An 11,999-nucleotide genomic window follows, 5' to 3' on the forward strand; every position below is an offset into this window, starting at 1 on the left:
TAAGAGGTCACCATGTGTTGGTGCGCACCGACGACACAGTGGCGGTCTCTTAAATCAACCACCAGGGAGGTCTGCGTTCGCGCCCCCTTTACAGGCAGGCGCACCAGATCCTTGTGTGGTCCCAGGGCAAACTCCTCTCGCTGAGAGCAGTTCACATTCCTGGGCTTCTCATTATAGGAGCAGACATCCTGTTGAGATAGGGGCAGAGGCCCGGGGTATGGAGAATCTTTGGCCAGGCTCAGGTGGACCTGTTTGCGACTCAGAAGACATCGCACTGTCCCCTCGGGTTCTCTCTGTCTCATCCAGCTCCTACCTGCATTCTGCGCCACTCCTGGCTCCTTTCTCCTGGAGACGTTTTGCCGTCCCATAGTGCAAAGTCACATTACTTTTTTTGATGCGCTTGGAGGAATTTATTCGCAAAATGCATTTCCATCTCCCATTATTCGCATCAACCCTTTTTCGCACAAGTCAAAAACCACCTCAAGCGAGCGTAAAAACTTTTTTGCAAATTAAGGGATTTTTATTCGAAATTTGGTGTTTCCATCACTCGTTTCTCATCCGATACTTCAAAATGCGCATTAAAATAGGGTGATGGAAACATAGCTAAAATGCGCATTAAAATAGGGTGATGGAAACATAGCTACTGTCTCTCTCTCTCTCTCTCTCTCTCTCTATATATATATATATATATATATATATATGTGTGTGTGTCTGTGTGTGAACTGTTAGTCCTGAGCTAAATTTATCCAGTTTACCCCTCCATCTATGCACTCACCTGTTGCTTCACTGTATCTGCTGAATGCCTGCCAATAAGGCTGTTTGCCTTACCTGTGAGTCAATCCCTGTCAAATCTTGTGACACCTATAATGGTGTGGTTACAAAGTTCAGCATGTGCGCGATCATATTACATGTGCGCTAATGCTCACTCTCAATTAGTGCGATATAGCTATATTTTTTTACAAAGAACATGACACAGTGCCTTGCGAACGTATTCATACCCCTCCTTTTTTCACGTTTTATGTTGCTGCCTTATGTTAAACTGCTTTAAATGACTTTTTCCCCACATCAATCTACACCCCATACACCATAGTGACAAAGCAAAAACAGAATTGTCACAACTTCGTGAATTCATTAAAAATAAAAAACTGATGTAAGTACATTGCATAAGTATTTATACCCTTAACTTAGTGGATGGGCCACTCAAGGACATTCATGGTTGTCTTTAAGCCATTCTTTTTGTGTGCTTAGAGTCATTGTTCTGTTGGAAGGTGAACCTTCTGCCCAGTCCGAGGTTGTAAATGCCAAGGACTAGGTTTTCAGTAAGGCTATCTGTGTATTTTGCTGTGTTGATCGTTCCTTCTACTCTGACGAGTCCCTCAGTCCCTGCTGCTGAAAAACAGCCCCACAGCATAACGCTGCCACCACTGCACTTTAATGTTGGGACGGTACTGTGTAGGTGATTAGCAGTGCCTGGTTTCCTCCAAACATGATGCTTGGAATTGAGGTTCATCAGACCAGAGAATCTTGTTTCTGACAGTCTGAGGGTCCTTTAGATGTTTTTTTTTTGCAAATTCCAAGTGCGTTTTCATGTGTCTTCACTGAGGAGAGGATTGAGCCTTCTGTAGATTTTTCCTATCTCCACATATGATCATGGCGATCAACTTTAAGCCATTCTTTTTGTGTGGTTAGAGTCATTGTTCTGTTGGTCGGTCACCAGTCTAACCAAGACCCTTCTCCATCAATTGCTCAGTTTGGCCAGGAGGCCAGCTCTAGGAAGAGTGGTTATTTCAAACTTCTTCCATTAAGGTTAACAGAGACTACATGCTTCTGTGAACCTTCATTGCAGCAGATATTTTTCTGAACTCTTCTCCAGAAGACTGGTAAGCAGTGCATCAGTGTTGCTCAGAATTCTTAAAGGGGTCATATGATGCTTTTTTAAAGATCATTATTTTGTGTATTTGGTGTAACAGAATATGTTGACATGCTTTAATATTCAAAAAACACATTATTTTTCAAATACTGTACATTATTGTAGGTCCTCTATGCCCCACCTCTCTCAAAAGCTTTGTTTTCTACAAAGTCCCTCCTTTTGACAAGCGCAGTCTGCTCTGATTGGCCAGCTGACCCAGTGCATTGTGATTGGCCGAACACCACAAGCAAATAAACAGAGGTTCAGAGTTTTTAAAGAGGTTAATGCAAATACTCCCCGTTTTATCGTTGCAAAAATCATACATTTGACTTGACTGACAGAAACTGGAAGCTGATAGATGAAAGAAGTAAACTTGTGCTAATGTTTAAACCTGTGCTTGAAAATAAAGTTTTTTTTTTTAACAGAGTAATCATTGGAGCAACTTACTGAATGCAAAAGATGTGGTGGGATAGCTTTATTTCTTATTTTATTTGAATTAGACTAAATTGGATTATATGATTTGGCATAATAATGGTGGCAAAATAATTATTTTGAAGAGGTAAATTTGATTACCACAATAAATTCATGTGCAAAATTGTTAAATGTCCATGTTTTCAATAATTGTTCAACAGTAAGTAGTGAAATACTTTGTAAAATTAGCATTATGTACTAATTATGGCCAATTAGAACATATAGGACCACAGAAAAATTGCCACAAGTCAATCATATTATGACAACCCTGACTGGCTGTGTCACAAACACATGTTCCTAAACATTTCTAAAGCAAAGAGCCTGACCTACTGAAAATTATTTCTATTAAGAATAATACATTTTAAAATAAACAATTAAAAATATTTCAAGTAAAACTGTGACATGGTTTTGATGACATGAGTCTAAGGTAACCTAACCTTAAACTGATAGTCTAATGCCAAATCTGTCAACACTGTGTACTTTGAGAGCAAAAAAAAAAACCTGTGCAAAGTGTATATGCAATGAAATACTGCCATGCAAATAAGACTGGGCTATTCAATAGAATAGTAGCAACAACCCACAGGACATTTTCTTGAGTGACCCAAAATTTCTGATTGCCTCTTCGAATAAATTAGTCCACCGGTGAGTTGGATAGTGTGGTTGTAGCCAGCATTTAGGGAAAAAATGGTTTTCATGCAAAATAGGCTTCAACATTTTTTTTTTTTTTTTAAATAATTATTTTGATTGAATTTCCACTGTAATACAAAAATAACAAGGCATCGCCCAAAAGAAACAAACCAAAAAAAAAAGAGAAAGAAACACATACACATAGCTCAGATTATTAAGTAAAACAGGACTACCCCATATACTGTATAACAGATTAGGGAAAGAAGGGAAAAAAAATGAATAGGCCAGAAAAGTTAAATATCCAGACATTTACACAATTACAATATTCCTTGTAGTATAATAGGGCGAAGATGAGGTTTAATATAGTCCAGATATGGAGTTCAGACTTTATAAAACAGGCCTGTTTTTTATGTAATACATAGGTAAGACGCTCCAGGGGAATCAGTTCAAAAATGATCTTATGCCAACCTTTAAGTGATGGAGATTTATCACTAATCTAATTAAGTAAAATATTTTTTCTGGTAGCAAAGGAGAGAATATTATACAATTTCTTAGCAAATGAAACAATGCATTTATTAGGTATACCCAATACCAATGAAACTGGGTCAAAATCCAACTGCATATTAAAGATCTTTTCTATTTCCCCCAGCACCAAAAACCTATACCTTTGCAGTCTGTTAAATGGCCACAGACAATGTGTTAAAGTACCTACTTCAGTTTTACATTTTAAACACATAGGCGATAGAGGGGTTAAAAAAAATGCCTGCGGTTAGGAGAAATATGGAGTCTATGTATGATTTTAAATTGTATTTCTCTTGTACGTGCACAAACAGATATTCTCTTAGCATAAGACCAAATGTCATCCCATGTTTTATCATCAATATATCAGTAGCTAACACTTCCTCCCATTTAGTTTTAATTGTCTGTGTATCAGCAGAAGAAATTGAACACATAGCACCATAAAATCTACCCAAAGACATTTTTCCCGATGATAAAAATAATAACCTCTCAATAGAAGATATCTCACAATTTCTAACAAGTGTTGTGTTATTAGTAATATAATGTCTCAATTGGAGGAATAAAAAAAATCGTGTTTGAACAACTGGTACTTCTGAGTTGGCTTCAACATTTCTAAAATAAAATAAACTTCTAAAATTAAATTGTGAACATACTGTTTAATAGAGTGTTGCTTTCTTAATGGTGACATATAACAAGGTTGCTGACCCATGCTTTGAGTAATCACTGTAGATGGACAGGGCTCGAATAAGTGCAGGGTATGCAATGCATAAAAAATGGAATTCAAGCATTAGGCCAATTTAAAAAAAACAATGGCGTTAACGGCGTTCAGTTGCATTTAAAAAATAGCAATTATTTATTACATGATAAAAATGATTGCAGCATTTATAGAATCATTATATTAAATATTATGTAAATGTTTATGTCGTTGTCCTTAGGTAAATGTTCTTTGCATTATAATCCTGTCAGTTCAGGCATAAAAATTGTTTTATACAGTCATATATTGTTATACCATTTTATATTTGAGTGTTGACTGTTACAGTATAACTAAAAAGAAACTGCAATTTAATTTAATAGTTTAGGCTTTGTTGTTAATAGCAAGCTTTAATATTCTTGTAATATGCAGGTAGGACTCTCTATATAGTTTACAGCACTAGCTGAGAACCTTTTTTTTCCTTAAGAAAATTGTAATTATAACTGAATTAATTTCAAGACAGAGCCACAATGTGTTCAGTAAACCACTGTTTAATACAAAGAAAAATATAAATTTGATATCATGTTTTCCCCCTGCTGTATATATCCTTCTCTGAAATGTATGTGTATGAAAGAACTAAAATTTACTTTACCCTCAACTTTTTTAACTTAACACATTCAAAACTGACATTGGACATTGTTCTGGAGGATGACATAACAGGCCAGGGTAACCTAACCTAATTGATATTGATGTTCAGATAAGTTGACCACCCAAATGCCTAGTTAATAATTCTTTTAAAAAATGAATACCTGGTCAGCAAGAAACCACTATAAAAGTTTGATTTCTCTGAGGTGTTCTTCACAAACCACCAGCCATGAGAGCGGTTGTGCTTGCCCTGACTGTAGCCCTTGTGGGTAAGTTAAAATCTGAAATTTTATGTTTTGAACTTAAGATGTTCCTCTTTCTCTTTTCCTAAAAGATTTCTCTTTATGTAAATTTAGGACCTCTTTAAAAACTAAATTAGACAAACAATTTTCAAAGTGTATTCTCTCATTTGTTTCTTTTAGCAAGTCAACAGATCAATCTTGGTAAGTAATATTACTTGGAAATTTTTTATCTTTTTAAACTGGTAATTTTACAACTATTGTATTCTTGCTTAAACTCCGAAAAATACTCTACCTTTTTCAGTCCCTGAGTTTGCCCCTGATAAGACCTATGTGTACAACTATGAGGCTCTACTCTTGGGCGGTCTTCCACAAGAAGGTTTGGCCAGAGCAGGTATAAAAGTCAACAGCAAGGTTCACCTCAGTGCCGTCAACGAGAACACCTTCCTGATGAAGGTATGATCTAATGATCATTAAAAACCGCAGATTTCAGATCACACCGAAAGAAAACAACAACAAAATGCCATCACTGGATGGTAAAAGCAACAATGTCCTCATTTAAATGGAAAATGTCCTCTTACAGCTCATGGATCCTCTAATCCACGAGTATGCTGGTATTTGGCCCAAGGATCCATTTGTTCCTGCCACTAAGCTCACCTCAGCACTGGCTGCTCAGCTTCAGATTCCCATCAAGTTTGAGTATGCTAATGGTGTGGTTGGAAAGGTATTTGCCCCTGCAGGAGTCTCCCCTACGGTACTGAACTTACACAGAGGTATCCTCAACATCCTTCAGCTCAACCTCAAGAAAACCCAGAACATCTATGAACTGCAAGAGGTGAGAAAGTAATCCAAGTAAATTTTTGAAGGCATTAAGAAAGCCTTTTTGAGTTCTACAATCTTATTTTTTAACTTGTCCTTTAAGGCTGGAGCTCAGGGAGTGTGCAGGACCCACTATGTCATCAGTGAGGACCCAAAGGCCAACCACATTACCGTTACCAAGTCTAAGGATCTGAGCCACTGCCAGGAGAGAATCATGAAGGACGTTGGCTTGGCATACACTGAGAGATGTGCTGAATGCACAGAGGTAATGAACAAGACTGGAAAGACTTGGAATATTTAAAAAATGTTAAATTCATCACATACTTTTCTCTCAACAGAGAATCAAGAGTCTGATTGAAACTGCAACTTACAATTACATCATGAAACCGGCATCCGCTGGTGTACTAATCGCTGAAGCAACAGTTCAGGAAGTGCATCAGTTTTCACCCTTCAATGAGATCCATGGTGCTGCCCAGATGGAAGCAAAGTATGAGAAATATGAACTAACAATATTCCCAACACATTTCATTACTTTGACTTGAAGGTTCAAAAATAATTATTTGTTTCAGACAAACCTTGGCTTTTGTTGAGATTGAGAAGACCCCTGTTGTTCCAATCAATGCTGATTACTTGGCTCGTGGATCCCTGCAATATGAGTTTGCAACTGAGATTCTTCAGACCCCCATTCATCTAATGAATATCAGTGATGCTCCAGCCCAGGTATTACTTTAACAATCTCAGAGTCAAAGCCTTTGAACCACGCTGAAGACATCAACTGAGACTAGCTCTTACTCTCTTCTAGATTATCGAGGTCCTAAAGCACCTTGTTGCAAACAATGTGGACATGGTCCATGAAGACGCTCCACTTAAGTTTGTTCAGCTCATCCAGCTTCTCCGTGTTTCCACCCTGGAGAACATTGAGGCTATCTGGGCTCAGTTTAAGAATGAACCAGTTTACAGGTACAATTTGTCAGCAGTAAGTTTAAGGGTAATTTTTATTATGTATATATTTTAAACAATGACTCTGGTAGGCGCTGGCTCCTGGATGTTCTTCCTTCTGTTGGCACACCAGTCATTGTAAAATTCATCAAGGAGAAGTTCCTGGCTGGTGAACTTACCCTTCCAGAGTTCATTCAGGCTCTTGTGGTTGCTCTGCAAATGGTCACTGCTGATCTGGAAACAATGCAGTTGGCAGCTGTAGGTTCATATAACCATACTTTTAAAATGCTGTCCTTCAAATATTGCCTAAACTAATCAATCCATATCTCGGCAAACAGAGTTTGGCTATGCACGAGAAAATCTCCACAATCCCAGCTCTGCGTGAAGTTGTAATGCTTGGATATGGTTCCTTGGTTGCCAAGCACTGTGTTGAAGTTCCCACTTGCTCTGCCGAGCTCCTCAGAGTAAACAATTCAAACCTTAAATATCTGATAGGGATTTGCCATTTGCTGTTTTCTAATTGTACTGTATGTGTATCACATTCCTCAGCCCATCCATGAGATTGCTGCAGAAGCTACTTCTAAGAATAACATTCCTGAAATCACTTTGGCTCTTAAAGTTCTGGGCAATGCTGGTCATCCTGCTAGCCTTAAACCCATCATGAAGCTCCTGCCTGGACTGAGAACTGCAGCTACATCTCTGCCCCTTAGTGTCCAGGTTGATGCCATCTTGGCCATGAGGAACATTGCCAAGAAAGAACCCAAACTGGCAAGTGTCAGACTTTGAAGGAATGAATTACTGTAAAATGGCCCATTTTCTTCCAATAATAAGCTGACCTTGTTTCTTGTCACAGGTTCAGCCAGTGGCCCTGCAGCTTGTATTGGATAGAGCTCTCCACCCAGAAGTTCGCATGGTTGCTTGTATTGTGTTGTTTGAGGCCAAGCCATCAGTGGCTCTCGTCTCCAGTCTTGCTGGTGCTTTGAAGACTGAAACCAACATGCATGTTGTGAGCTTTGCTTATTCCCACATCAAGTCCTTGACCAGAATCACTGCTCCTGATATGGCAGCTGTGTAAGAAAAACAAAACGGTTTTGTTTAATTTACTTTACCATGCCAAATGAGCACAAGCCGAAAGTAATAATGGTTGTCTATTTCAGTGCTGGTGCAGCTAATGTTGCCATCAAGCTCATGAGCCGCAAGCTAGACAGACTTAGCTTCCGTTTCAGCAGAGCCCTTCAGCAGGACTTCTATCATAGTAAGTGTTGCAAAATTCTTAAGAAAGCTAACAAATGATGTGTTGGGTGTTTATTAAAATGTATAAAAGACTGCATCAGTGGTATTCTTACCTATGTCTCTGTGCAGCTCCACTTATGGTTGGAGCTGCTGGCAGTGCCTACATGATCAATGATGCTGCCACCATCCTGCCCAGAGCTGTTGTAGCTAAAGCACGTGCTTATCTGGCTGGAGCTGCTGCTGATGTTCTTGAGGTGGACAAACCAATTTTTAAAAAATCTGATTCATTGTTTAAAAATGTTTTCGGCCTTCACTCAATTCTTGCTCTCAAACAGATTGGTGTGAGAACTGAAGGAATCCAGGAGGCTCTTCTGAAATCTCCTGCTGCAGATGAAAGTGTTGACCGTATCACAAAGATTAAGCGTACACTGAGAGCAGTACGTTTTCATGTCCAATGCCCTGTATAATTTTATACTAATAAGCAATATTACAAACATGACATAGGCAAAATGTGTATGACTTATGTTTTACCCCTTAAGCTCACAAACTGGAAGGACTTACCAAACAATCAGCCATTGGCTTCAGCCTACATCAAATTACTTGGACAAGAAGTGGCTTTTGTCAAGATTGACAAGACCATCATTGAAGAAGCTATACCGGTATTGTGTTGTAGTTTATCTCTCCTCTTTCATTACTATTTCTTTTTGAGATCTGTCTCACAAATAATTCTCATAATCAGAACTAAGTTTCTCAACAACACATTCCCCAGCTTGCCACTGGACCCAAACCACGTCAACTGTTGAAGGCGGCTCTTAAAGCTTTGCAGGAAGGAATTGCCTTGCAGTATGCCAAACCCCTGCTTGCAGCTGAAGTGCGTCGTATCTTGCCAACAGCAGTTGGGGTGCCCATGGAGCTCAGTTTGTACACTGCTGCTGTTGCTGCTGCACGTGTCAATGGTATGTTTTTTTCTTAGAATTTTTATATCCTTTCTTCTGGTATGAGGGGGTCACCACTTAGGTTGATGTTGTTCCATTCATCCTTTTAGTTCAGGCCACCATTACACCTCCTCTCCCTGAGGAGATTGAGACTATGACTCTTGAGCAGCTGAAGAAGACTGATGTTCAACTCCAAGCTGAAGCTAGACCAAGGTACACTTCTATAGCTACATTCATAGAGATGAGATATAATGCATACAACAAACGCTTTACAAAAAATCTCCTTTATTCTTTCAGTATTGCTCTCCAGACTTTTGCTGTGATGGGAGTGAACACTGCCTTGATCCAAGCTGCTGTTATGGCAAGAGGAAAGATCCGTACAATAACTCCTGGAAAAGTGACTGCAAGAGCAGACATTCTCAAGGGCAACTACAAGATGGAGGCTCTGCCTGTTGAGGTTCCTGAACATATTGCTGCTGTGAGGTAATGAAAGCTTAGCGAAGCCAATGAAGAAAAAGTTGTTTGTCGTGACTGCTCTTTTGTGAAAGTGTCTTTTACTTTTACGACAGCTTTGAGACACTCGCTGTGGTCAGAAACATTGAAGATCCTAGTGCTGAAAGGATTGTACCCTTTGTACCTGAGTTGTCCCTGCAAAACCCCCAAAATTCTTATGCTGGTGATTTGGTAAGCTTTAAATATACATTTGGAAAAAAAATTGCTTCAAGCTCCAAAGTGTAAAGTCTTCTTGATATTATGTCTTCTCTTTCCAGTCCTCTGAGAATCCAGATGAGGTTCCTGTGAGAGCTCCTGCTCCATTTGACAAGACTCTCTGTCTTGCTGTCCCATACATTGAAATCAAGGGATGCGTTGAGGTGCACTCTCACAATGCTGCTTTTATCAGAAATGCTCCTCTATTCTACATAATTGGACACCACTCAGCCCGTGCTACAATGGCAAGAGGTATACTTACAGAAATTATTACATTCATGAAACTCAAGGATTTTCAAATAAAATAAGTAAGGAACTGTTGTTTTGGCTGTAGCGGAAGGTCCTGCAGTTGAAAGACTGGAGCTTGAAGTCCAAGTTGGTCCTAAAGCTGCCGAGAGGCTCCTTAAGCAAATCAGTTTCATTGATGAGGAGACTCCAGAAGGAAAGGCTTTCCTGTTGAAACTGAGGGAAATCCTGGAGACTGAAGATAAAAACAGGCCCCTCTCTTCTGAAAGCAGCAGCAGCCGCAGCAGCAGCAGTTCAAGCTCCTCCCTGTCCAGCTCTCGTGTGACTGAGGTGAGGACAAGGAATATCATGTGTTGGTGAAATCGTCAATGTATGTGTCATAGGAATGTCTTTTAATTTGTAATGAGTCATTTTATATGGATTTTCAGACTGCCACCATCATGGAGCCTTTCAGGAAATTCCACAAAGACCGGGTAACTACTAAAAATAATATTGGTAACAATATAGTTGCTTTAGATGATCAGATACTTATGTTTATAACCTTATTTTGCTTGCAGTATTTGGCACCCCATGGTGCCTCAAAGAAAGTTAGCAGTGGAAGTTCCGCATCTAGCTTTCAGCGTATCCAGAAACAGGTGAATCAACTAGTGTCATTTGTTTGGTCATAACAACACAAAACTCCAATTAAAATATGATATTTAATATTTGTATGGTTTATGCTTACAGGCCAAGTTTCTCGGAAATGCAGTTCCACCTGTTTTTGCTGTCATTGCCCGTGCTGTGAGAGTTGACCACAAACTGCTGGGCTACCAACTTGCTGCTTACTTTGACAAACCAACTGCAAGAGTGCAACTTGTTGTTACTTCCATCGCTGAAAATGACAACCAGAAGATCTGTATGGATGGTGCTCTGCTGAGCAAGCACAAAGTGACTGTAAGCCTGGAAGTGTAATAAAAAATTGTAGGGAATACATTTTTCTCAGATTTAAGCATAATTAAGCATAAATCTGTTTTTCAGGCCAAGCTTGCTTGGGGTCCAGAGTGCCAGCAGTATGCAGTCACTGCTAAAGCTGAGGCAGGTGTACTGGGTGAATTCCCTGCTGCACGTTTAGAGCTGGAATGGGAGAGGCTGCCAATTACTATCACCACCTATGCTAAAAAGTAACATTCATCTGCACAGAACAATAAATGTATGATGTAGAAAATGACACTGATTTAATAATTATTATCTGTGTATGCTGTCACAATTAGGCTGTCCAAACACATCCCTATGGCAGCTCTCCAGGCGGGATTCAGATTTGAAAGAGTAACAAACAGTGAGAAAGAGATTGAACTTACTGCAGCCTTGCCAAATCAGAGGTCCTTGAATGTCATTGCCAGGATTCCAGAGGTGAAATAGTTTCCCTTTAAATTATTATATCTCATGAAGATATAAAAAGAAAATACAACTAATTCATTTTTTCCCTGCTGTTCTAGATGACACTGTCAAGAATGGCTATTCCTCTCCCCTTCACTGTTCCCATCAATCAAGATGGATCTCTTTCCATTCATATTGATGAGGACATTCTCTCCTGGATCCAGAAACATATCAAGGAAGAATGAGACATAAAAAATATCATTCAGAAGAAAATGTTGAGCTCTGTTAATGTATTTTTGATTGTTCCTTGACAGTTTAATTGAAAGCCTTACCACTGTTGTCAAGTACAGCATATAATGTAATGCAGTCTAATGCTAATAAATACCTTGCAAGTGAAACAGTGTGATCTCCTTTCATTTTACAATAATAAGTAATAGTTATAACCAGTGTTGGGGGAATCCGATTACTTTTATTTTTTTCTGAAGTAACAAGTAAAGTTTGCAGCTTACTATAAAAATGTACACATTAACATTTGAGTTACTTTTTTTTCAGAAGTAATGTGAGTTACTTTTCAGTTTAAATAATTTGCATTAAAACATTTTAAAGTACTGAATTAAATTGAACATAGTCATGTAAAATCCCACACTCATGTGTGCATGGGA

General features: G+C 38.9%; 1 protein-coding gene across 1 annotated transcript; it reads left to right on the forward strand.

Moving 5' to 3' along the window:
* The first annotated feature begins 5,058 nt into the window (after positions 1–5,058).
* Positions 5,059–11,735, forward strand: LOC107570369 (vitellogenin-like). Its single transcript, XM_016256599.1, has 28 exons — positions 5,059–5,131; positions 5,285–5,305; positions 5,406–5,557; positions 5,685–5,936; positions 6,024–6,185; positions 6,259–6,407; positions 6,490–6,640; positions 6,723–6,880; positions 6,952–7,117; positions 7,198–7,323; positions 7,409–7,627; positions 7,713–7,930; positions 8,017–8,114; positions 8,222–8,346; positions 8,428–8,529; positions 8,632–8,751; positions 8,862–9,048; positions 9,138–9,240; positions 9,325–9,510; positions 9,597–9,711; positions 9,798–9,987; positions 10,070–10,311; positions 10,410–10,454; positions 10,539–10,616; positions 10,708–10,914; positions 10,999–11,141; positions 11,232–11,370; positions 11,457–11,735. Exons 1-28 carry the CDS (start codon positions 5,092–5,094, stop codon positions 11,580–11,582), a joined length of 4,020 nt encoding a protein of 1,339 aa, XP_016112085.1. The 5' UTR covers positions 5,059–5,091; the 3' UTR covers positions 11,583–11,735.
* Positions 11,736–11,999: the final 264 nt, after the last annotated feature.

Source organism: Sinocyclocheilus grahami, unplaced genomic scaffold, assembly GCF_001515645.1.
Source record: "Sinocyclocheilus grahami isolate Dianchi unplaced genomic scaffold, SAMN03320097.WGS_v1.1 scaffold1449.1, whole genome shotgun sequence".
Taxonomy (NCBI): domain Eukaryota; kingdom Metazoa; phylum Chordata; class Actinopteri; order Cypriniformes; family Cyprinidae; genus Sinocyclocheilus; species Sinocyclocheilus grahami.